Genomic DNA, 26,587 nt, shown 5'->3' with positions numbered 1-26,587 from the left:
AGCTAAAGTCATCGAGAAGACTGTCAATAAACAGCTGACTGCATTGCTCGAGGCAAACAACTCGCTCGACCCGTCCCAGTCTGGATTTCGAACCAACCACAGCACTGAGACCGCCCTCATCGCAGCCACCAACGACATCGGGACCCTGATGGACAATGGAGAAACTGCTCTCACCCTCCTAGACCTCTCGGCAGCCTTTGACACTGTATGCCACCGCACCCTAATAACCCACCTCTTCAACACTGGGATCCAAGGATAGGCCCTGGACTGGATCACCTAGTTCCTCTCCGACAGAACCCAGAGAGTCCGCCTCCCTCCCTTCCGCTCAGAGGCCACCGAGATCTGCGGCGTACCCCCAAGGTTCCTCGCTCAGCCCAACCCTCTTCAATATCTACATGAGCCCCCTCGCCACCATCGCACGCAAACACAACATCATCTCCTACGCCGACGACACCCAGCTGATACTCTCCCTCAAAGACCCAGCCACCGCCAAAACAAACCTCCAGGAAGGAATGAAAGACGTTGCAGAATGGATGAAGCTCAGTCACCAGAAGCTGAACTCAGACAAGACCAAGACTGAGGTCCTCATCCTCGGACGACTCCTGGTGGCCCACAGCGCAGGGCACCGCACCGACACCCACGGACGCAACCTGGGATTCATCCTGGACTCATCCCTCACGATGCCCAAGCAAGTCAACGCCGTCTCGTCCTCTTGCTTCACCCTGCGCATGCTCCGAAAAATCTTCAGGTGGATCCCCACTGAAACCAGAAAAACAGCCACCCAGGCCCTCGTCACCAACCGACTGGACTACGGAAACGCCCTATACACAGGAACCACTGCCAAACTTCAGAAACGACTTCAGCGCATACAGAACGCCTCCGCATGACTCCTAGACGTACCTCGCCACAGCCACGTATCTGCCCACCTGATAAACCTGCACTGGCTCCCCGTCAGCAAGAGGATCACGTTCAGGCTCCTCACCCACGCACACAAAGCGCTCCACGACATGGGCCACGAATACCTCAGCCGCCTCTCGTTCTACACCCCCACCCGCCAGCTCCGCTCCGCCAGCCTCGCCCCACAGATTCGCAGAACCACCTCCGGAGGAAGATCATTCTCCTACCTGGCTGCCAAGACATGGAACGCCCTCCCCGCACACCTACGACTGACACAGGACCATCTCGCCTTCAGGAAACACCTCAAGACATGGCTTTGAGCAGTAGCAGCACCCCCCCCCCCAGCGCCTCGAGACCCTCACAGGAGTGTAGCGCGCTCTATAAATGCACTGATTGATTGACAGCTCCTTGCCTCGTGTTCTGGAGAGAGGCAGAGATTGCACACCTGGAGATCAGTGTGGTGACACTTCGAACCACATTGAGGACACTTCTTAAATGGCGTCCTTTCCATCAGCCAGGACCGGAGCCCAGGTAGGCCTGAAGGCCTTGGTCGACGACCGGAATCAAAGACTTCGATAGTCGAGTCACGTTGAATGTGGAGAACGCGATCGAGACAATACCGCCGAAGAGGTGAGGATTGAGCGCCAAACACGAAAACTGGAACGGTTCCGAACTGGAGCGCGAAGAACACATCCGAGCCCAATGGCGGTAAAAAAAACAATCTGAGGATGGAGCCGAAGCCCATGCGCAATATGATCCAAAGGAGGAGTCACATGCCTTGCGACTTCCAAAGACTTTCCAAGAGAAAAACTGCAACATCTAGGCCCAACACCATATGGCGATCTATGCACAGTGTGTAATCTGCAGCTCATTTGCCTCGAACATATGCATATAGCAATTGAGCTTGGGAGTGGTAAGTAGAGCAGGCTTTAGGGCAGTGCAAGTGGTGCAGCCGCACTAGGTGCTGACCTGGAGAGGGGCACTGCACTCAGGAGGGGCGCTGTGCTTGGCAGCTTCTTACGATAAAAAAATGCCTGCTGCAGAGGTCCTTGTGCATCTAGCTTCCGGGCAATGTCAAGATAACTAATGATTAACATTCCTGCTAGAGAGAAAAAGACTGGAGTTTTGTCTAGTCGGTGGCAATTTCGACTCGCCATCAAGTAGCACAGAGGGTTAATATGCCTGCTGCAAAGAACAGATATATATTTTATTAGGCTAGGTGAGTGGATTAGTAAAGCCAGCCTACAACAGTGCTTTCAATACTTTTTCCAGGGGTTGCAGAGTCCAGTCCATGGCAGCAAAGATGGCGCTAAATAGGCAACAAAGGTCCTCTACTACTCTGGCCTTGAGAGATCTCCATTGGCTACCTATTAAGGAAAGGGTCTGTTTTAAATCGCTCTTTATGGTATACAGAGCGGTACATGACTCTGGCCTAGTCCCACTGCAGGAGAAGTTCACTTGGTATAACCCCATGAGGCAACACCACTCCTCCAGCGCGAACCGGATGACAACGGCCAGTTAAGCGCTCTAGGATGGGGGTGGGGCTCTTAGTGTGGCAGCCGCATATCTATGGAACGAGATGACCCAGAGCTTCAGACAAGTTAATTCCCTGACGAGTTTAGAAAGAGTCTGAAGACTTGGCTCTTTCCTAAGGTCTGACCCCTTTTTTCCAATTACTGATCTGCTCATGTGACGGTCATACTGCAGGCTAAGCACCAGGATACCCGTAGGGTGACAGCATGCGCTATGTAAGAACTTATGACATTACATTAAAACAAATTAAATGTATGTGAGAGAGGGGCTATGGAGAGATGAGGGGAACTTTTGCCAGATGGTAGTGAGGGCATCCGAGGAGGAGGTCATTGGAGGAGGGGTGGCAAAAAACTGTAGCTAAAGCCAGCCTGGTGGTGAGTGACCAACTGTAAGCATTGCATGTGCCAAGCACTTACCCTGCCTTCTTAGCACCTCCAAGGTGTCTTTATTATGAACTGCTCTGTTATTGGATGGCTGATGCTGTGCCACTCACTTATAACGCATCACAACTCCTGACAAGCAGCCAGAGCACCATTGCGATATAGCCTCTCAGAAATAATCTACAAATTACACCACTGATTTTCTCTGATGCCCATCTGCGGCCGGTCTACATGCCCTTACAGTTTCTCTCCCTCTCTCTAGCGAGTGGAAACAGGTTGGTGCGGGGCAGATATGAGAAAAACACATCTAAGGAGCCAACCAGTAAAATAAATGCAGTCTACACAAGCAATTCGGAAGAAATCAACAGCATTCTCAAATTTACTGATCTTTCAAGCAGGCATGCAACAGTATTTACTTAGGAGTGTCTCAGGCATTGTGTGCACCCCTTTCTGTATTTTGAATAGTGTGTAATGTACAGCGTTTGCCCATTTCTTTACATCCATGAGCAATACTTCTGTGGAGGGGGCTTCTGAAGCTTTCCTCGCCATGGCCATCCTTTTTGCTAGCATAAAGGCCACGTAAATTAATTTGCTTATGGTTTTTAATTTTCACCTTACATGGGGCAAATGTCACACTCAGAACAAACCGCACACTTTTTAACTCTTGCAACAAACCAGTCTGAGACAAACACTCCAACCTCTACTCCATTCTCTCCTACACGCAACATACTCTACTCAAACACATCACTACCCCCTCTACTGTACAACCTCCTCACAAATACTATACAACTACATCAATTGCATGAAACATACATCAGCACCCCTTTTCATTACTCCTCAAAAACAAAACATATCACACACACCAGCACAACAAGATCTTCAAAACGCAACACCTCATAATACCATCACTAAACACAAACCTTCACCCACCTTTCAAACCACACAAAGGAACAAACTACAATGCCAAGCTTTCGCTCTCCCACCACACCTAACACAGATACAGCAACTCTAAACGCCTCATCCATTGGACAATTTAGAACCTTACTACATGACCCACATGCTGCACCACCTCCCCTGACTTATACACCTTCCGCCTTAAACACAAGCAAAAAATATAAGCAACATGCCACACCTCACAACTTCGCTTCCCCAGGCCCAGCTGTCTCCCCCAGAAGGGAGAGGCAGGCTGAGGTGCAGCCTGAGCAAGACACAGGGGTGCCGGAGCCTGGCTGCGGCAGCACCCCTCAGAACGTGCTTTCAGAGCGGATGCAGAAATGCACTGGGCGGAGAGGGGCGACTGCGTGGCATGCAGAGCTTAAGGACCTGCTGGGCGGCAGCATCTGAATGCCTGGTGCCACCCGACCACTTCCACTCTGGTTGGACCACTAGGGGGCATGAGCTGCCGGGGCCGCTCGGCCTTTCTGCTGGCTAGAGTGATGGCTCGCAGGGAGGAAGCTCTTTGCTTAAGACAGCAGCAGAGGCTGGCCAAGCAGTCCATTTCAGTTTTGGTTGTTGGGGCAATGGCGTTTCTGTACTCCCGGTACACTGACCCAGTGTAACTTGCTCCTCTTCTGCCATGTCGGAGTCAGCCTTGGACACAGACATGTTCCTCTTACTCGGGACAGAGCTTGGAGTCAGTTCCATCAACAGCTAGTAAGCCCAGTGCGGTTAAGACCACCGGCCCTCCACGAGTTTTCCGATTAAATTTTCTTGGTTCGAGACGATACGCGAAGCATGGGAAACGTGATCGAGAAACAATACAGTGGAGGGTAGTGGATTGCCAGTCAAAAGGGTACCCGAGAAACGGCACCAAACCGGAGCACAGCAGTTTACATCTGAACCAGATAGACAATGTAGTCAATGCCCATGCGCACTATCACTGAAAGGAGTCTCCTACCTAGTGACTGGAAAAGACTTCTGCGAACAAAAAACAGAGGGCAAACATCCGGACCAACCACTAGATGGCAGGCTATGCACAGCTTGTGATCTAAAGCTCACATGCCTCGAACAGCTTCTTCCTTTTCAACAATAGATCTGATAGCTGAAACTGTTTAGATTCACAATTTGGGTGATCCGCCATCCAGAGGCTATGCGAAGGAAAGCATTCCAATATGAATTAGTTTACTGGGTTTAACCAGGCATCAGCATAAAAGGTAATCACCCTAAAGAGTAGTGCCCCACAACATAGCCTTTAACTTTTTAACTCCTGTAATGATATTGCACATGACATGGCACCCAACGATATACCGTAATTAGGTTACATATAGGTGGTGTGTGATCTGGTGAAAGCCTTTTAATACTCTTGATGGAGCGAATGGTTGAAACGCAAAACTTCAAATATAAATAGTAATAACACTATGTCATAGAAAAGGCAACAAATATGACAAGTCTCTTGCTTAACAGAGCAGTTAATCTTGAGCCAGATGCATATTTTTTTAATGGGCAGAAAACTTGTAACACATGCTTCTATTAACCCAACCACTACATGGTAGTATGAAGACTACGCAAACCTAATCCTTTATAGTAGATACTGTACTATGCATCAGCAGGTGGAAAAGCACTAGTAAGTACACCTGAATAAGATGCAGAGGTTTTTCCATTCTCGCTCTATAAGAACCACACCAGAAGTAGGAACTTTGGGACAGAAATCAGTTGCTCTCACCGACTAGCGTATGAAAGTAATGTAGTTGGAAGAAAAAAAATAAGCCCACAAAAGGTATTGATGACAAGATTTATTCTAGTTATGGACACAACTTTTTACACCCATTTCAAGGATAGGTTTCTACTTAACAAAAACTTCCACAGACTATTCAAATACTTGTCATTTATTCAACAGAAATATAAAAAAGTTAAACAAAAGCGGACATTAAAATACATTTATTACACCATTGACGGAAGAACATTATTCAGATGAAGTCTTCTTGCAGACTGAAAAAAATAAAAAGCACTGTTAGTTAAAAGTTACAACATGCATTTAAAAAAATGTTCAATTTTAAAACCAGAGAAAGCCAGTAAAAATGTATATTTAATAGGCGTGCAAAAAATGTATACAATACTCCTGATTTTTCGGTTTAATTGTTCACTGGATAACGCCACCTCTCCCTAAAGAATTTGGTTACCTCCGACTAGAGAATCAGTTGGAGTACAAACTGGTTGTCAATCCCACCATATTCAATCTCCTCTAAAAAGAAATGTAGTCCGGTTGCATCTTATGTATATTAGATCAACCATAGAATTCTAATTAAAAATGTGATCACGCCATTTACAACAATAACTGCCAAAATTCCTAGGGATCGATTCACTATGGACCTCGTATCGCCTAGTGTAGGAGCAGATGTAAGCAGTTGTGGAGCTGCAGGGAAACCTTGCATACCAGTCAAAGAATTGGCAAACTGCTGGCTCTATAAATATGGCATTAACAGACAAAGGGAAGAGTGAAAATCCGACCTATATCAGACAAGGACTTATTTCCTAATGCAATGATTCACTTAAGTTGATGTTTTGCTGGAAAAACCATCAAGATTAAAAATACATAAAAATGTAGGCAACACCTAAGGAAATGCTTTGGAGTCTTAAGCTGAAAGCCCAACGAGTCTTACTGATCAATGACTTAGTGCAAATCCACTAACTATTTTGGCATGTCCAACATTGACACATTTTTAATCATATTAGACTAAAGTTTTTTTTATAACTATCTGAACCCAGAAGACCAAGATCAACACAAGAGAAAGCAACTCAAGTTCTTGTGATCTAAGTTTATAATTTGTATTATCAACATATTTTCTACTACTGCAAGCCACTGCCACCAGATACCAGAATTTCGTAAATAGTCTACAGGATGTCTTTTCCTTTTGACGTTAAGATTTCTGCTACACTGCCCTGGAAAGGATTAAATTCAAAGCTATTCATTCCTGGGTTATGCAGATAACCCTCAGAAGACAAGTTATAAATACCATGTTTACAATCACTAAGCAAGAATCAACACCCCCCCCCAGAAAGAAACAGATCCCATGCTAGTACACAGACTCATGCTGTGCACAGGGAGATTTCTAGGCCAGTTCCCTCCCAACTATTCCCGACTTAAATGGTCACCCAGTCCTTTGGGTCTACAATCAGTTACGCAGCGAACCTGCATACCTGGCCAGCTCTAAAAGCAGAAAACATACACTGAAGGACACTAAACATCCCATTGAGCTCTACCACAGCAGTTGCAAGACAAACATTATACATACAGAATAAAAATTGACCCAGCTAGAGTTACCAATAAAACAAATTTAGTATCTTCCTGCATGCATTGTTGCCTCCTGTGCTGATAAGTAGGTTCTGATTCTCACAATACTAAACTCCTTATTTGTATTTCTCACCAAGCACATGCTTTACCGCTATAGCCTCTCCTCTTTATGAGCCCAAAAATCAACACCTACAGAACAATCAAACATGTGCTGGGATCACAGAGCAAAATATTGAAAAGGAGATGCAAACATTAGTCAAGTGAGAAAATTACAGGAGTTGCTTTGACGTGTGTATTGTGTGCCCAAGTTTGCTGAGGCACATCAGTTATGGAAGCCTGCAATGCCCAGGTCCTGTAATTCAAAAATGGGCGAGAGGATGAGACCCAGAGTTCACAGCTGCAACAGGCACTCAAAAGGAATTAAATTAATGACCAGATCCCTCAGCACAATTAAGGAAACTGGCTTTTTGCAGGATAGCCCTTCACCTTTTTGCCCCTAATTTGGCTTATAGGAACTGTTGTATTGACTGAACTGCCACGATCCCAGTTAAATAAGGAACTGTGCCTAAGCTCTGACCCATCAAAAAGGTGTCTTTAACCCCTTCGCTGCGGCGGTGGCGCTGTGCTCATGACGGAGCCACTCCGTCATGAGCCACGGTTGAGCTGTGCTCATGACGGAGCGGTTCCGTCATGACTCCGCCCAGTTGCGCTGTCCCCCCGCACAGGCTGGGAAACAGCGCCGCGTGGGCGGAGCTGCCGCCAACGGTCATGGCATGACGGAACCGCTCCGTCATGAGCACACGGCAACCGTGGCTCATGACGGAGCGGTTACGTCATAAGCGGGAAAGGGGTTAATTGGCTGAGACCCAATTGGCACCTTTCTTAAAAGTCCCTAGTATCAAGTACTTCTATATGGGACTAAAAGTAGGATAAGTATCAGATTCAGCCATTAAATTGGATTTAGTCACTGGGGAGAAAAGTTGCCACTTTAGTTGCCCAAGATTTCCAGTGTCCGTTTACAGACGTACATGGGGTGTGTCCTGCAGACAGCTTTCTGCCCTCCTAGGAATACATGCCAACGACTTCCAGGAAAAGTAACAATAGATGCCTGTATGGGAGAAAGGAGTAAGCTATCAGGAAGAGGGACGAAGTAGCCGTTGAAAGGCAAATGGTCAACATTTGTGAGAGGGCTGCGCAATTGTTTAGAAAAACAGGCTGACACTCGGAACAGGGATGGGAAAGCCAGTTGTCAAACCAGTTTTAATCAGGGCGATCAGCCCCCATGGTGAGCTCTGGATGCAGGCGTAACGTCAGCGAGGTCACATAAGCCCCACCCCGGCACGCTGACGTCCGTTTGCGTCAGAGAACTTTTCCGCGTCACAACGCGGAGCCATCACAACCAAACTGAGGAGAGTTTGGGAACAGTGTGCGAAAAAATGAAACAAAACTAGAGAAACAAAAAAGGTAAGAAACATCACCAGGTGGCACAAAGGCACCAGAAGGCGACAACAGCAGACCAGAGCAGGAAAAGAGCAGAGCACCACCCTGAGGAACCATGCAAGCCAAGGCAAAAGCAACAGGTGGCAGTAAAGCAACAGAAGGCCAGAGCAGCGAAGCCATCGCAAGAAAGCACCACCCCTTGGAACCACCTCACAACCCAAGGCGAGAGCCATCCTGGAGGCACAAGCATGTGAAAGCGCCGTGACAGAAAGAGCCTGCAACCACAACTACAAAGGGAAGGGCCATAAGCCCGGAACAGAGGAGCAACAGCGACCCATCCCCAGACAACACCAAGGATGGCCCCACCTCCTGAGAGGAGTAGGAGGACAAAGCTACGTAAGCGATCCGCAGACCACACTACCAAGGAGGGCCATAACCCCCGAAAGGAGTAGGAGATCAAAGGACAGGCAAAAGAACCGACAACAAAGAAGACCGGTGGGGATCAGAAACTAACAGAAGGAAAGAGTAAAACTAGGCCTTCACGCTGGTAAGAAACCAGCTGGAGGGATGCCTGACCAGAAGAAGACAAAGAGGACACCCACAGAAGACAAGCCACCCAGAGGGAGGCGACTGCAGAAACCCAAGCAGAGGGTCCTCGCAGAACGGGGAGGAAGGGCGGGTTGTGAAGGAATCTGCGGTTAGAATAGACTCCCAGATACATTGTTACCAAAAGGTAAGCAACTTGTACATCTGATAAGACTACTAGCCGCAGATTACTTAACGTAGAATAGATACCCTAGCCATACCCAGAAGGGAGGAGGGCCTGCGAGAGAGCCTCCCCACCAGGAGAGACAGGGCCCCAGCAGGGGACATGTCACAAGGACAAGAAGGGAAAGGCCAGGATATCATTAAGCCCATCCAAGGGAGAACTGCCCAACACCCCATCGGGGCACACAGCGCCTGAGAGCCCCAAGGACCACCTCAACCCTAGGGAGGAGGAGGAAGAACCGGAGGCAGGGCCCACCGTAAGAAACACATACAAAGCAACAGAAAAAGCTTAACACATCTCAGCCGCAAGTAGCGGCCAGGGCAGGAACAGCTCCACCGTCAAAGAGCAGACGGAAAAGAGGCACAGTCGCGCAAGCCCCAGCGGAACCAAAGGCAGGGGCACAAGGGAATACACCAAAGGCCACAACGGGGGGTCAGAACAAATAGGCCTGCACAGGCATGCGTAGCTAGCAGCAGGCAACACCACTTAACAATGCACCCAGGACAAGCCAAACGCCAGACGAAGGTAGAGGCCAGGACACACCCCAAGGGAGGGGGCCAGCCCAGAAACACACACGCACACAGACAGACCCACGAAAGAAGTGGAACCAGGCAGAAAAGAGACTGAGGACGGAGCAAGCCGTCCACCAGAACCTAAGCCGAAACACCGGACAGAAGTGCAGAACTGCTACAACACGATACCGCAGACAGCAGGCCAGACTGGCCTAGCGACGTAGCGAACCTGCGATGTACCGTGACGTCACGGAGAGCAAGGAGCCCAAAAGGGCAACCACACCTCTCCAGCACATGAGAGCTATGTAATAGATACCATTACCCCACATAGGGTATGTTACGTCCCAAGAACATGGGAACACCTCTCAGGAATAAAATTTCCGCGGCAGAGGACAAACCGAAAGACCTGTGGAGAAAACCGCAGACGGCTTGCCATTAAGCCAATAAAGAATACACAGAAGGCCTAATCTCAGGGCCTACAGAGGCTTACCAACAACCACAAGTCAAACAAGCATTTACAATGCAATGGTCTCGGCATTGGTAAAGTTAGAGCTATTGGCATTGCTCATGACATTATTTTTGTTTATGTGTTTGTTTTTAAAACATTTAAAGAAACGGCATTGTCATGAGCAATGCCAATAGCTCTAACTTTAACAATGCCGAGACCGTTGCATTGTAAATGCTTGTTCAGGATATGTGCCCTGTGTGCATGGCTATTTGGGTTGGAAGGGCGCATAATAATTGTGGCTGGATATTTTAGCTGTAATTGGACATTTGATATTGTAACTAGCTGTATAATGGCTGCTCCACTGGAATATCAGAGCTGCATGCCGGCATATCATTGCATCACCAAAACTGGTATATGTGAGGCAACTCAAACAGACTTACTTGCCTGCTGTATAACTGCTTTGTTCAAATTCTTTTATTATTCTTGCACCGTTGCATTGTAAATGCTTGTTATCCAAGCCAACAGCCGCCGCAAGCGACGTGATCACATCTGGCCAGCAGCAGCACACGTGGCTGGTTCTACGGTGTCCGAGTAGGGCCAATATCACTCAATATCCTATACCTTTTGTCGGGCTTTAAAAAACAGCGACGCTGTTGTGCTTTATACGGGGCTCCTCTACGAGCTGTTTAAAAAACACAGAGCCTCATTTTACGATATTGTGGCGACCAGACGACAAACTGTGTTATTAATTTACCTTCCGAATAGCGCCTAAAGCGAGTTCTTTTTTAATCTCCATGCTTTCCGTTTGGGCAACACAGAGGGTTAAGAGGCACATGGAGATTAAATATTCTGTTCAGGATCACACCATTTGTGTCAAATTGGGATGCAGGGATTGAGAGCCAGGGCTCCCTGGTTCACAGTTAACGATGTAGGCGCTAGGTCCCACCTTTCCGTCTCCCGCCACTATAGCTTGCACTCTCCCGTGGCACGTATTCCCAGTAACATTTCCCCAGCACCAGGAAACGAGGGAGGGTGTTTAAGGGCAGCCCCTCGAAGGAGCGGTGAACGAGTAGCAGAGGCTAGCACTCACCAGGCGGCGTCCGTCTTTCCTGAGCAGTGGTGAAGCCTGTGTAATCCAGTGAACATCCAGCTGTGCGCAGGATCACTGTTCCCCCATGCCTCCGCTGCCTGCTCCAGGACGGCTATTGTTCCCGGTTGGTGTGGCACGGCGAATCCTCCGGCACATTCCTGCCTCCGGGCTCCCAGGCTGCCTCGCTTCCTCCTCTGCCGGCTGGGAGGCAGGCAGGCTCTCTCTCTCTCTCTCTCTCCCCACCGGCAGGCAGCAGTCCCTTCCTTCCTGTGTGTAATCCAGCCTGCCCCCCGCCTCACGTGTCCTTAGCCTCCTCTGTGTGCAGCTGAGCTCGGTCTGTGGCGCACAGGAGCACCCCACTCTGTGTGAAATCCGGCCCGACAGTCTGACAGACCCCTCCCATCCAAGCCCTCGAGTATACGAGCCAGCCCGGCTCTGTGGCTCACAGATCACCTCCGTGGGTGTGTACAGCCGGGTCGGTGGCGCACAAGACCATGCTGTGTGTAATCCAGCCCGTCTTTCTCTCACAGACCCCTCCGAGCCAGGCCGGCTCTGTGGGTCACAGATCACCCCCGTTGGTGTGTAATTGTACATTTGATATTGTATCTAGCTGTATAATGGCTGCTCCACTGGAATATCAGAGCTGCATGCCGGCATCGGATCACACAATGGACGCATCCTGCCTCGCGCTGCGTGGGTGCCATGTTTGCGCCGAAGGGGAGGGGCTGCGCGAGCGAGGATGGAGCGGAGGGGAAGCGCAAGACAGCAGAACCTGGAGAGGACATCCCGTCCAAAGCACGGTGCGGATCCCGATAGCAAAACAAGGAGATCAGGTGAGGGAGCAACGCCGAGACACCACCGCCTTTCTCCGAGGCAGAGAAGAACTGCCTCGGAGAAACGCAGCCTCGGTTTCGGATTCGGGGGCGTGTTTCTTTTTCTCTCCTCTTGCCATTGGCTGGAGGAGAGAAAAACACGCCCTGCGAAAAGCAACGAAAAAACACGCCCCCCGATCCGAAAAGGACGGGGCTTCAACGGAGTGACTGGACCTCTTCTCCAGTGGCTGGCCAGCATTTAAGAGGCCAGCCAATGGAGAACAGGAGAGAAGAGGGGCGGGTGCAAGCCCCTCTTCTCAAAGTCACTCAAACTCATTAAATCTCGGAGCGAGACTGCGCAAGCGCAGCCTTCGCAGCCGAGACCTAAAAAGGGCAGGACCAGCAGCACCAAAGTCCCAAGACCCACACAGAACACACAAACGGGGCTACTTGTTACAGGGCCCCAGGAAAAAGGAAGAACATCTCCCAAAACAGACCGACAAACGGGTCACTGAGGGGGGAGGACGAAGCCCCGCAAGAGGCCCCTGAATGGCAGAATCCGCATGGGCGTGGAACAAAAGAGCGGCATCAAAGGGAAGGTCAACCAGCTTAGGGAAATACACTATCCCGTAGCCAGGCATGATGGCGAAGGGCCACCGAAGAAGCCATGGTACGTCCAATCACCTCCAAAATGTCCAGAGCCGAGAAGAATAAACGCCGCCAACTCCCGGCCATCCAACAAATGGTGCTGCAGATCAACACAGTCACCCTCCTGAGAAGCAGAAAACATAAGGGACTCCGCCGAATCCCATAAGCAAGAAGGAGTAGTTTCTTACCTGTAACTCCAGTTCTGTAGTAGGGGATCTCTGTGTATAGTCATAATCTATGAATAATCCCCGCCCATGTGCGGGGACCCCGGAGCAATCAAAAATATCTCTTAAGCTGTCCCGCATTTGCAAACCTGCAGAGACACTTAAGAGACAGACAAAATAATACAGCCTAATCACAACAAGGCTGCACTGGCCAGCACTTCCTCTGAAGTGAACACAAAAGCCAAAATAAAGTTTAAATGTCATTTATATTCACATCTGACATCCTCCTTTATTACCACACACTCCCTTCACCAAAATCCCTTTAAACAATAGAGAGGAAGGGGTGGACAGACAAGCCCTATAGGCTGTCGTTATGTGTCTGCTAAAGGGATACCGTGCCTTTAAGAAACTCCAGAGACCCCCGGTATCCCAGGATGCACAGCCAACACAAGTTACTTTCAGTTCTTTTTTCCGGCTCCTGCTAGCAGGACCCTGGAGCTTGAGCTCTACCCTTTTGGGTGGTTTATTTGATTAAAATAGGATTTTTTGGATAAATAGTGTTTTCATTCGACGTCTAGAGCCTTTGTCTACTACTGCCTGCAATCTGGAGCAGTTTTGGCCCACTCTTAGCATGGCTTTGTTCGATAACTGCCCTGAGTGTGGGAGGAAAAAGGCCAAGACGGACCCACATGATGTTTGTATCCTCTGCTTGTCGTCCTCACATGTCCCAGCTACATGTGCCATCTGTAAAACCTTTTCAAAGAGGACCCTGAGGGACAGGGAGAAGATTCGCCTTCAGGGACAGGAGCAGCAGAGGACCGGTGGGACTTCGGGGCATGGAGGGTCTCATTCTCCCTCCTCCGCCCATGCTTCAGCCCCTGGAAGGACCTCTGGGCAGAGCAGGGAGCAGAAACGGCGCCTACCGGCTGGTAGGTCGCGTTCGACGTCTAAGGCGACGACGGCGAGGGAGAAGGCACCGGTATGTTCGCCGTCGATCCAGGGCTCTGGGTCGCGGCAGCCTCGGCGTTCGACGTCGAGAGAGGGGCCAGCGAGACCCGGGACCGGGTCGCCGTCGCAGGGGTCGCGGTCGACGCCCCATCGACGTCGCACCGAGCCCCATGGAAGACTTCACTCGCCACCTTCGCCGTCGACCCACGTCGAAAACTGACGTCAGCACACCTGGGTGGGACTTGTCCTCCGCAGGCGTGACGTCAGCGAGGTCACATCGGGCAGTTGCGTGGTGCCGCCCCCTGGCACGCAGCGATGCTGAGCAAAAAAGCTTTTCGGGTTCAGTCTCACGCCAGGGGGAGAATTCTACGTTAGGGAATCCGACTTTCAGATTATATACAGAATCAATCTAATTCTGTTGGCCACCAATCATTAGAGCCAAAGCGATTCAGTAGAATGTGCTGTTCAGAAGCCACTTTGTGTGGGATCCAAAACGTTATTGGTAACAAGGTAAGTAGAAAGAGGGGGAGTTACTGTGAGATTATAAAATCTTCGTTGGTACAAGCCAATGGGAATTACTACAGCAGGTTTCCAGAATGCGGAGATTTAAGCAGATTTAATGGATTCATCTAGTACAGAAAAAGAGGCATAATAGTAGAACCAGATTTTTAAACGTGGGGATCCTAAATAACATTGCAATAACAGCTTCTGCGACCCTTGATTGGTGGTAGTCAGAAATTTTCGAAGGTGCGCACCATCCCAACTTGTTTGTCAGCATGGGGACAGATTCCTCAGACAATCTGTACATTGACAAGATCTTATCCTTAAAATGGTAAGTCAATTAATCACAAATGACTTGAAAACAATTGACTGAGGATGTATTAAAAGTAGGGGCAGTCATAGATTGGATAATGTTAAATACCGTCTTGCTTGAGTTGTGCGGACTCAATCTTGGATGCATAAACAAAATACTTAAGATTGCCTAATGTCATGGAGACCTAATTTCCAACAGACTAGATATGCTTGTTTGTCTATAGTCATTAGCTAAAGACACATTTTCCTCTACAGTTGGTGTCGATCATTTTAAAGCTTGTAGGTGGTGGTGTTGGTGAACCAAGGTGCCCTATCAGTTGACCCATTAGTAGGATTTGATTTCATGGGGATGAAAAGGTCTACTGAATACTTAATGCATGATTGAAATACATTTATTAGTAATGTCAGAGAGAAAGAAGTTGATCCCAAGATAGAGAATTTAGTTTTTTTTTTAAAATCTTATAACAAGGTCTAGATGGGCCAATTCTAGACCACTATGTCACCTTAATTGCGAACGGGATCGTTCGCTGATCCAACCAGAGAATAGAAAACAGTCTATTACAGGATAGATGCTATCTAGAAGCACATCATGCTGTTCAGCTAAATGGTTACTATACCTGTGAAAGTTGTTGTGCATCTCTGAAAGTCTTCTGGATTCAAATGCTGTGCCTCATTCTGCCATCTATTGGCAGAGCTCGGAATTTAATTCTTACTGTTTCCCAGATAGGTACCGCCATCTCGACTACCATGTTGTGTTGGGTCCATCCACTAGTAACGTCAGAAGTAACATCCCCAGATGTTCCTGTGTGGTAATCATCTGATTTTTTTCCCCCCTTTTGGTAACTTGCTCTCATTTTGGTGGAAGACCTGTTGCATGTGAACCCAGAAACTCCAAGCAGCAAACCTTTTGCAGCATGAATCTTTTTTGCATTCACATGCTGTTCATTAATTTTACAGAGGTATTCTCTTAACAATGGGGGATGTGTTGAAAAGACAGTTTGCAAACTGCTTCCTCGGACTTGAACGTCCATGCAAGAATGTAGCGCGACAGTGTGTATGAAGGAGCATGTTATTACCTTGCTAATGTCCTGCAACAAGACTGCAAGTGTTGCTCCCCCCCCCCCCCCTTGTGAAACGAGCCTGCGGCCTCTCCTACACTGGTACACCTGCTTTCTTGCAAAGTCGGTATTACTAGTGCTACGTTCACCAGTGAGCCCCCACTAGCTGCTGCAAAGGGCAAGAAGAACTGCGTTCACTTCCGGATTGTGTTTATGGTAAGAAGTACATTACCTTCCTCCTTGCATCCAAGGTGTGCAGGAGGAATGTGTCTTTGGGTGTTGGAAAAACACAGACAGTTGGACAAATTGATTAATATGAACGCGCGAAACCTTGGAGAGACAATGTGGGTTTTTTCTCACCACCCTCTGAATTTGAAGGTAGGATTTCTCGGTGGCCTGAGCTTGCAGCTTATGGACTTGCCACAGTGAGGTGATCGCCAATAATAAAGTCCTTCTAATTATGTACGCAAGATGGGCCTTGTGCATGGGTTCGGATGAGTACCAGATTTTAGTTCCACATGGGCGAGGGTACTGCTCAAGGTGGAGCTATACTCTTTACTCCATCTAGGAAATGTTCAAGTGCGTGGTGGAGGGGCCTCTACCAAATTTTCCCTTAGTTTAAGGGACAATGGCTGCCACGTGCACCTTAACGGATGCCCTGGTTGGGTATTTCACACCACCGGGATAAATGGAGTTGGGGTGAAGTGTATGCTAGTATCCTAGATCAGTTTATTAATAGGGAATTCCCATTTGACCAGTGGTGTGGGTACCTGGACGTAAAGTCTTGGCATTTCGCAATTTCTAGTGTTGTAATGAAGTCAACCGTTGGCTTGCACCACTTTTGAACCAAATTCTGGCAATTGTGGTGGTGGCGTTGGTCAGGCTGTTTTCCCACTTGTGTGAAAGACCTTGAGCGCTAGGAAAACACCTCTGTACCAACACATGTACTTTACGTCTTCTGTAGGGCTCCAAGCCCCACAGACGTCGAGCTGGCACATGGGACGCACTCATTGGAATGGGCACTGTTGGGAGTCTTGAATAGTCTCCCTATTGTTATGTTTAATGAGGTCTACTTTTGCACTACCCATGTGACCACCACTAGATCATCCAAAACTGTTGCTGGTGACTATTTGTCAGAAAGCCACTCCTGTATGGGATGTTGGACCAGTGGTATGCAGGATGCAATTACATTCTATAGATTCATTATTCTCCTCTTCATCAGAGACTGTCACTTCTGGTAGAGAAGAGTTTTGTCTTCAAGTGTCAGGGCTCTTTTGTATCCAGGGTTGCCTTTGCCTCTCTCTAGTTTGTGTCATGGATTATTTTCCCATATTCATAGAGAAAATATCAGTTTGTGCAATGCAGATATGATCAGATGTCCATCGGACGTTGCTTTTCCAAATTTACCTATACTAGCCAGTCTAGGCTGGGGTATATGTGAAACTCTCCACTTCCTAAGTGGGCAGCAATCACTGCCAGGCACTCTGAATACCCTGGGGGCAGACTATCTCAAAAGGCAAAACCCTGGTTTGGTTAAGAACATGGTCTACAATGCCAGCTTTTGAATTGGTACACGATTTAAAGTCTCCAACCCAAAGGGTATGTGTTTCATCGGCTTCGAGTGGAGACTGTTTTGACCCTTTGGTACCAATTTCTTTTCAGAATAAGATCAGTGTGATTGATTACCTAGTCCAAACCCCTATTTTAGGCATCAATTGACTTTGGACAACGATTTAGCAAGACTCATCCCGAGGGAAAAAAAGCACGAGGAAACACGTCCCGAAATATATCAGCAAAAGCTTCTGACCTTTCGTGAACTTCCAAACCCCGAAAAAACTCTGAAATGTGACATATTGGGGTTGTGTTGGCACCATGAGTGACCATGGTCGCATTCTTATAGATTTATTAGAATAATTCTAGAACCAACCACTAGAAGGCCGAATGCACACCATGTGACTCTAGAAGAGGGGCATGCCTCAATTTTTTTTTTGCTAACCAATAAATGCTACTTTAGTCAACGAGAATCTTAGAGCCAACTATAAGATGTGCCCAGACACCAAAGCCCTCGAGAAACGTACCAAGGATATTTAAAGAGTGTTGGTAACTTAACATAAACTTTGTCTCTTGTGGATTGTGTGGTGTAAAGAACGCATATAGAACCAGGACCCACAGTTTAATGCACGTAAATACCTTAGGTTTTAACTTTACGCATTCTCATTCATCCCCTTCTTCTCCTGAGGCATCACCCCTGTGAAGGAAAATTAAAGTTAGTGAATACCAGCACTATCAAACAGTCATGCAAAAAGCGCAGCTTGTTAGAACTAATGAATCAACAGATTGCACATAGACAGCTAAATGGCTGGGGAGCAGCCTTTTTTTGGTAAGCGGAGCAACATGCTCAACACAAGTCTCTAAACTGCACCTCAACTTTCCATTTTGTTGGGTCTTCAAAGAGGTTGAGAAGATTTGAACTGGTAGGAGATTTAGCAAGCCAGGATTTGTTTTTCCAAGGTAATGGGCATTAGACGGCAGAGCAGTAAAGGAGGGATTGTTCAGTCATAAAAAGCAGGTGGGCTCCATTCTTTAGCAGGCCTCACATTGGTAAACATTGGGTTACAGAAAGCTATGGAATGTCACCATTGTTCTGACATATCAGAAACCAGGGTCCAGTAAAAGCATATATTCTGTGCTCATAGTAGCTATGCCCATAAGGTCTAGATTATTCTGATGGGACAAGTAAGGCACTCCAGCTATTTGATGTCAAAATGTTACCATGAAGGATAAAATGCTGGATGTTTTTTAGGCTAAAGGCTGCTACTTAAAATCAGCAATTGAGATAGGGCCTCTGGTTGTCACAATTAACTATGCCTCATTTAAATTCAGCAAATTCCCCAGGGTGGTATCTCGCGGACTGCCCTAATAATGACCATTAGTATGTTGTGCCATACCTCACAGCAGAGATCCATTTATGACATACATTTCCAATGCCATCCGTTAAAAAAAGGAGCAGCCATCATGGAAAAGCTGTGGAGCTTTAGCATACGATTTATTTTCCCTCAACATATTGCATAAGTAAACAATCCGTCTGAAAGGGGTAACGTGACCCGCCAAACACTGCAGCCTAAAAAACATTAGGTAGAGACAGGCCAGTCACAACGAGACCACTTCACATGAATGATACCATTACTGGTCAGTTAAGCGGGGATAAAATAGTCCTACTGTGCGCAGAAAGGAAATGTGGCAGTGTCATCATTCTGGTGAGTAAGGTGGTCATCATAAGACCATTCATAATTTTTTGTTTCTCAGGTACCTTTCATAACTGATCATTAATTTCCACAAACATGGCCGGAATCTTCAGCAATCTAATGTCCACTGTATTCTATTAAAGGGATTACGGAAAGTGGTATCTCGAGATCCAAAGTGTACCCTTCCACCTACTAAATTCAGGGAAACATTTTATTTTCAGTACTCCAAGGAATGCAGGTTTTCTTCCTCTTGCACGTCTGCTCCATTCCTGTTGTGCTGCTTAGTTAAAAAGTAGTAGGGGTGTTTATTTTCACATGGGATTTTAATGTGAGTAAGAGTCACTAAGATCATCATCTATGCGGTTTCACTACCATTGCAACTTCAGTACAGGGCGTAGGTGATCTCATGTGCAAGACTGTCTGCTGCAAGGGCAACCACAAACCCACTCATTCACAACATTTTTCTCACTGTGGTGTGGAGCTCGACTCTTCTTTGGTGCCCTCAACTTATTTTGGCTTGCATAAGCTCCATATCATTTCAGGATTAGTTGATATTTCCAGGCCCTTGCAGCAAACATCCATTTCTGCAGTTTGTTGCACTTTCTGCAGCGATTACTCAAAGCTAGAACATCTCAGTGAGACCCAACTGCTTTGTGTAGTTTGCCAACTACGACTGACCTAAAGGGACATCAGACTGAAGAAATAATGTAGTATTTACTTCAGGTCTAGACAAATGCCTTTCTTGCATCTATATAAAACTATGGCCACCGGCGAAGCTCTACGACGGAGGCACAATCTGTCATCTACAGAAGACCATGGGTAAGCAAGGAACGGTGTCTAGGAGACTTAAAACATGCACTAGAACCTGTAACTACCATCAAATAACAAACAAACCATAAATTGGGTATTGCATGGGAGTCTTAGTCACGTCTGAATGTATTAAACCATCTACAATATTCAAGCAGACGTGATCTTACAGGAGTCCCTTGTAGATACCCCCCGGTGAATTAAAAGCTCACCCAGCCCCCTCCATTCTATATACCCAACGTGACTTCACAAGAGGGCACTTCCATTTGTGGCTGATACCCAATACAAAGGATTATAACATTTTTAAAAAACATGGTTATTTACAGCTACAAAGCAATTATTATCATGAAGAGTCATGGCTTAGAATTCAGCATCCCTCAATGCAGCAGGACCAAGACTACCTCAGACTGAACTGCCCCACAACACCAATAGCTCCCAAAGTAGTAGTCTACCCCCACCAGAACCATGCACAGCTGTATCAGACTGTAAATTGCCCAGTCCAAGCCCTTTTGAACAAGGGCAGACCACTGAGGTAAGTTCATCTCCCTCAACCTGGTTTCAGAATGTAATATAGGGTGATCATGTCCAGCTCCACAAGGATTGCCATCTGTATTGCTGCCAGCTGAAGGAGTCCAATGTGTTTATTTTTGTTTGTACATAATAATGCTGTACAGTTATCATCCAGAACCTGCTGTTGAGCAGTCTGATGGTTTACAGCAGCAGCCCAATTATCCATTTGTTTCTATGGCTAGGAGGCAATCAAGCCCCCCCCCCCCCCCACCCCGGCCTGTCGCTGTTTAGCGGTGGGGGTGGGCTATCCCAAGCCACCTCGACCTTGCCCACTGCTGTGGTCCCCAAACCCTATGCTTTGAAAGGACTCCTGGCTTAGAGTCTCTTGTTATCGGTTTAGTTAGTTGATGGGTCCGTAATTTGTTTTCTCCAGCATGGCGTCCACCCCCAAGAGCTGAAAAACACAATCCTCAACAAAAGGGACTTTGAGATTGCACCAGTGCCACTAAAGTCTGGAGAATCGTGCTACCAAGGACCTCTGGAAGCACTTAAGATGTTTTCCTTTCTGCCCCAGCTCCCCGTCGTTCTCCCTGTAGTCTCCAAGATGATGCTTTTTAAGTTGTTCTATATATTCCCAATGTTTCGATCATACCATGGGCAGACTAGCTGGTTATACACCATTGTATTGCTGCCCCACTTGCAAAATGTTTCCCAGCATCAGCACTAATGTAGATTTGACTGGAAGGGGTATGTCACATATGCTTTGCAAAGTGCAACACCACCGACTGGTGCAACCTGACCTCTACTGCACAGTGCCCCCGGGAAGGAATATGCTACTTACCAGTATGCATCTGTTCTTGGCATGTAGAGCTGCAGAGTTGTACACTTAGCATAGGTCGCCATCTGGTGTTGGGCCCGGATGTTTGCAGTTTGTTTTTCTTCTTGGACCGTCTTTGGAAGTCACGAGTTTGGTGACTCCTCCTTCGGTCCGTACTGCGCATGGGCTTCGGCTCCATCCTCAGATTGTTTTTCGCCAACAGGGAAATGATGGAGCGTAGTAATAACAGTGAGAAACCCATGTGTGTTGTATCTAAATAAGATGGACTGGAACGGATACAGGTAGCCGGGGAGGCGGGTGGGCGTGTACAACTCTGCAGCTCTACATGCCAAGAACAGATGCATACTGGTAAGTAGCATATTCCGTTCGAGGCATATGAGCTGCAGATTGTACACTTAGCATAGATTATATAGCAGTACCCAACCTTAGCGGCGACCACCGGTATCCGTTGCAGCTGTTTGAAAGAGTGTTTTTAGTACAGCCTGGCCCACCCTAGCTTGCTGCTGGGAATGCACATCTACACAGTAGTGTTTTGTGAATGTGTGCGGTGTAGACCATGTGGCTGCCTTGCATATGTCATCTAAGGGTATATTCCCTAGAAAAGCCATAGAAGCCCCTAACTTTCTTGTAGAGTGGGCTTTAGGGGGAACAGATAATGTTCTCTTTGCCTTCTGATAGCAAATTTGTATGCATTTTACAATCCACCTAGCTATCCCTGATTTTGAGATGGGGTTGCCTTTATGTGGTGGAGAAAAGGAAACGAACAACTGTTTGGTCTTCCTGAAGGGTTGCGTTCTTTGTATGTAATATAGCAACGCTCTTTTCACATCTAGTGTGTGTAAGGCCCTTTCCGCAACAGATTGGGGTTGCGAAAAGAAGACAGGTAATTCCACTGATTGATTGAGGTGGAAGGGGGTAATGACTTTGGGCAGGAACTTCGGATTAGTTCGAAGTATGACCTTGCTGTGATGCATTTGTATGTAAGGTTCCTGTATGGTGAACGCTTGTATTTCACCAACCCTTCTAAGGGAAGTGATAGCTACAAGGAAAGCTGTTTTCCAGGTGAGAAATTGTAGCTCACATTTGTGCATTGGTTCGAAGGGCGGACCCATTAGTCGTGTAAGGACCAAATTTAGATTCCATACAGGGGAGGGTGGTGCCCTGGGAGGAATTACTCGTTTGAGGCCTTCCATGAAGGCTTTAATAGCGGGCACTCTGAAGAGTGACAAATGCTGTCTGTTTTGTAGATAGGCAGCGATCGCTGCTAGGTGTAGGCGTATGGATGAATACGCCAGGTTACACCTGTGAAGATGGAGCAGATAGCATATGATGTGTTGTATGGATGCATCTAGAGGGTTGATTGTATTGTTACGGCAGTACATTACAAATCTTTTCCACTTTGCGGCATAGCATGCTCTAGTGGTAGGACGTCTGGCTTCCATGATGATGTTCATGCAATCAGGGGGAAGGTTAAGGTACCCGAATTCTAAGATTTCAGGAGCCAGATCGCCAGGTTGAGCTGAGCTGGGTCCGGGTGCCTGATTTCTCCATGGTTCTGGGTTAGGAGGCATGGGGAAAGGTGCAGTTTTTGATGTGGTACCACTGATAGTTGTAGTAGCGTGGTGTACCACGGCTGTCTGGCCCACGTCGGAGCTACCAGAATGAGTGTGAGGGAGTGCTGTTGTAGTTTCCTGACCACTAATGGAATTAGTGGGAGAGGTGGAAAGGCGTATGCAAATCTGCCTGACCAGTTCATCCATATCGCATTGCCCTTGGACAATGGGTGTGGGTATCTGGCGGCGAAGCTTGGGCATTTTTTGTTTTCGTGGGTGGCGAAGAGGTCTATTTGAGGATGCCCCCACTGTCGGAAGAATGGGTGAAGAACTTGTGGATGCAGTTCCCATTCGTGTAGTTGTTGAGTCTGTCTGCTGAGCAGATCTGCTATGGTGTTTTGTACGCCTGGAACATGTGCCAGGAGAAAAATGTTTTGGGGAATTGCCCATCTCCATATGCTCTGGGCTAAGCGGGAGAGCTGGGGAGAGTGTGTCCCCCCCTGTTTCTGTATATAATACATCGCAGTCATGTTGTCTGTGCGAATGAGGACTGCTTTGCCTGAAATCTGCTTTTGGAAAGATTTTAGGGCTAGAAAGATCGCCAAAAGCTCCAGATGGTTGATGTGGAGCGTTTTTTGCTGTGGCGTCCATAGACCTTGCATTGTGAGGTGTAAGAGGTGCGCTCCCCAGCCGGAGAGCGATGCGTCCGCTGTTACGAGTCACTTGGGGAACCGGGTCCAGGAACGGCCGTCCCTTGGAAAGGTTTGTGGTGTTCCACCACTGCAGAGAGTGATGTGTGCGGCCGTCCACCAACACCAGATCCGTCAGCTGACCCTGGGCCTGGTTCCACTGTTGTGCTAGGCACTCCTGAAGTGGACGCATGTGGAGTCTTGCATGGGGCACTATGAAGATGCAAGACGCCATCATCCCTATGAGCTTCATAAACACTCTTGCTGGTAGAGAGTGTTGAGGAAGGAATATTTTGCGTAAGGCTAGAATGCTTGTGATTCTGGCTGAGTTTGGATAGGCAATACCTTTTGAGGTGTCTATGGTGGCCCCGAGATATTGCTTTGTGTGAGATGGTATGAGGTGGGACTTTTGGTAGTTCACCGTGAAGCCTAGCTGATGAAGCAGATGGATGGTGCTGTTTGTATGTTGCACGCATTGGTGGTAGGACGCGGCTTTTATGAGCCAGTCGTCTAAGTAAGGGAAGACGTGAACATGTTGACGTCTGAGGTGTGCTGCTACTACTGCTAGGCATTTGGTAAACACCCGTGGTGCAGTGGTGACCCCGAAGGGGAGAACCTTGAATTGGTAATGTTGCCCGTCCACCACGAACCGGAGGTATTTTCTGTGAGAGGGGTGTATTGGAATGTGAAAGTACGCGTCTTTCAGATCCAGTGTTGTGAGAAAGTCTCCCTGGCAGAGGAGTGGGAGGACTTGTTGTAAGGTGACCATGTGAAAGTGGTCTGAATGTATGTAGGCATTTAGAGGCCGGAGATCCAGAATGGGTCTGAGGGTCTCGTCTTTCTTTGGGATTAAGAAATATAGGGAGTAGACCCCTAGATTTCGTTGATTGTCGGGTACCTGCTCTATGGCGTGTTTCTGGAGGAGCGAGAGTACCTCTTGTTTGAGCAGTGTGGAATGCTCTTGGGACATTGGACGGTGCCTTGGTGGGATATTGGGTGGGGTAGATGTTAGCTCGAGGCAGTACCCTGACCGAATGATTTGGGTCACCCATTTGTCCGATGTTATGGACTCCCATACGTGGATAAAATCTTGTAGTCTGCCCCCGACCGGAGTGGAATGGTCTGGGGGGAGCGAAGGGGAGTCATTGTGCGGGTGGGGTGGCAGAACGGGTATTGTTGGTTTTGCCCCTGCCCTTATTGTTGTTGCCTCTGTAACCACCTCTTTGGTTGCCCTTTGAAAAGGTATTTTGAGGAGGGGATTTGTAGGAGGTAGAGGCATTATCGGTGGAGGAGCCTCTACCTGTGCCACGAAAGGACGAGCGTCGAAAGGAACGCTTAGAGGCTTGGGTCTGGAGCGCTCCCATAGACTTCGCTGTGTCTGTATCTTTCTTCATTTTTTCGAGCGCTTCGTCTACCTTTGGGCCAAAGAGTGTTTGCTGGTCAAAGGTGTGATTAAGTATTGATGTCTGGACCTCAGGCTTGAACCCTGATATCCTGAGCCAGGCATGGCGTCGAAGCAGGACACTGGTGTTTATGGCTCTAGAAGCAGTGTCTGCTGCATCGAGGGCACACTTAATGGAGGTGTTTGTGATTAGTTTGCCCTCCTGTATCAGGTCATGAGCTTGGCGTTTGTATTTCTCTGGAAGGTGCTGCATAAGAGCCTCTAATTCATCATAGTGTGCTCTATCATATCGCGCCAGCAGTGCTTGTGTATTTGCAATGCGCCACATGTTTGCAGCCTGGTAGGCGGTGCGTTTACCAGACGCGTCCAGAAGTTTAGATTCCTTGTCTGGTGGTGGGGCATCTCCTGAGGATTGGGAGTTAGCCCTCTTTCTAGCTGTGGAGACAACTAGGGAATCTAGAGGAGCAGGGTCCTTGATGTATGCAGGGTCTGTGGGTGCCGCCTTGTACTTCTTCTCTATTCTAGGGTTTAGTACTCTGGCTCTGACAGGGTCTTTGAATACCTCTGTAGCGTGCTTGGTGACACCCTTAAGCATGGGTAAAATAGCAGTGGAACGATCTTGTAAATCAAATGTATCCAGTAGGAAGTCTTCTTCCACTGGTTCCGTGTGCATGTCCACCCCATGGTAGTGTGCTGCTCTCTGCACTAAATGGTGAAACCCTAAAGAGTCCTCTGGAGGAGACGGCCTTGATGGGTATAGGTCGTCTTGAGGTACATTGGGTACATCAGGGTTATTATAATCCTCCCATGGATCTGGGGTCCCTGGTGGAGTGGGATCCATTGGGGCGTCCCCTGGGTCATTGTCCGGGTCCCCGTCATCCGGGTCTGGGGATGGGGCCGGATCGTAGTGAGGTAAAGGTGGAGGGGGTGGTGGTGGGAGGGGGGGTGGCAGTGGGGAGGGTACTCTAAGGGGAGAAGTAGCTGAGTCCCTCTTTTTGGGTGGAGGAGGAGGAGCCGGAGCCTCAAGGCGACGCTTCTTAGTAATCACAGTCAAAAGGCCAGTCTTTGGATCTCTGGACAAAGTCTTTTGTAAAGGGTCTGGTGTAAACAGAGCCAATGGCGCCGAGTCGTCTGTCGGCACCGGCGATTTCGGAACCGGAGGTTTCGATGTTCTGTGTACGCCCTGCTTTTTGGAGGTCTCCGTGTGTTTCGGCGTCGAATGCTGTTTCGGCGCCGGAGCGTCGGTGCCGACCGATTTCTGTTTGTGTTTGGTCGGCGCCGAGTGTCCAGGCTTCGGCACCGGTGGTTTCGGAGTCGAGCTGGATTTTGCAGGCTTCGGTGCAGAGTGGTGTTTATCGGCACCGGGCGTCGGCTGGCTCGATCCCGAGCTGCCGTGAGACTTTGAGTGCTTCGACACCGGGCCCGAAGGTGGGGTGATCGAGGCTTTGGTTTTGGTTTTGCCCAGGCCGGCAGGCGAGGGAGTAACCGGAGTCTCTTTGGTTTTCGGTGCGGGGCTGGGAGGGGGCATTGTACTCACGGCCCGCTGTCCTGGTGTTACGTCCTCCAGGTCGGAGTCGTCGGCCTCGGAAGCGCTGACGATGTCTTCTCCCAGTTCGGTGTGTGTCTGCCCCGAAGATGTCCGGTGGAACTGTCGAGGATGAGTGCGCCATGGTGCGTCGAGCCTTTCGATCTCGGATCGTTTTCTTCGATCGAAAAGACTTGCAGGCGGGGCAGTCTCGAGCCTCGTGTTCCGGAGAGAGGCAAAGGTTACACACCTGATGGAGGTCGGTGTGGGGAAAT

The 26,587-nt window shown here is 48.3% G+C and overlaps 1 protein-coding gene across 2 annotated transcripts in view; it reads right to left on the bottom strand.

The window, feature by feature from the left end:
• Positions 1 to 5,527: 5,527 nt before the first annotated feature.
• LOC146772284 (SURP and G-patch domain-containing protein 2-like) overlaps positions 5,528 to 26,587 on the bottom strand; it is a 58,125-nt gene continuing 37,065 nt past the window's right edge. For both annotated transcript variants that reach the window (XR_014972286.1, XM_085638937.1), the window contains 2 exons: positions 17,934 to 17,991; positions 5,528 to 5,738 (listed from right to left, as the gene is read on the bottom strand). Coding sequence is in view for 1 of the 2 variants with exons in the window: in XM_085638937.1 (XP_085495063.1) it covers positions 17,958 to 17,991 (34 nt within the window). In the remaining variant the exon portion in view is untranslated. The remainder of the gene's footprint in view (positions 5,739 to 17,933; positions 17,992 to 26,587) is intronic.

The sequence above is a fragment of the Triturus cristatus genome, chromosome 12 (genome assembly GCF_964204655.1).
Source record: "Triturus cristatus chromosome 12, aTriCri1.1, whole genome shotgun sequence".
Taxonomy (NCBI): domain Eukaryota; kingdom Metazoa; phylum Chordata; class Amphibia; order Caudata; family Salamandridae; genus Triturus; species Triturus cristatus.
The sequence above is the reverse complement of the archived record's forward strand: the minus strand, read 5'-3'. Positions and strand labels throughout refer to the sequence as shown.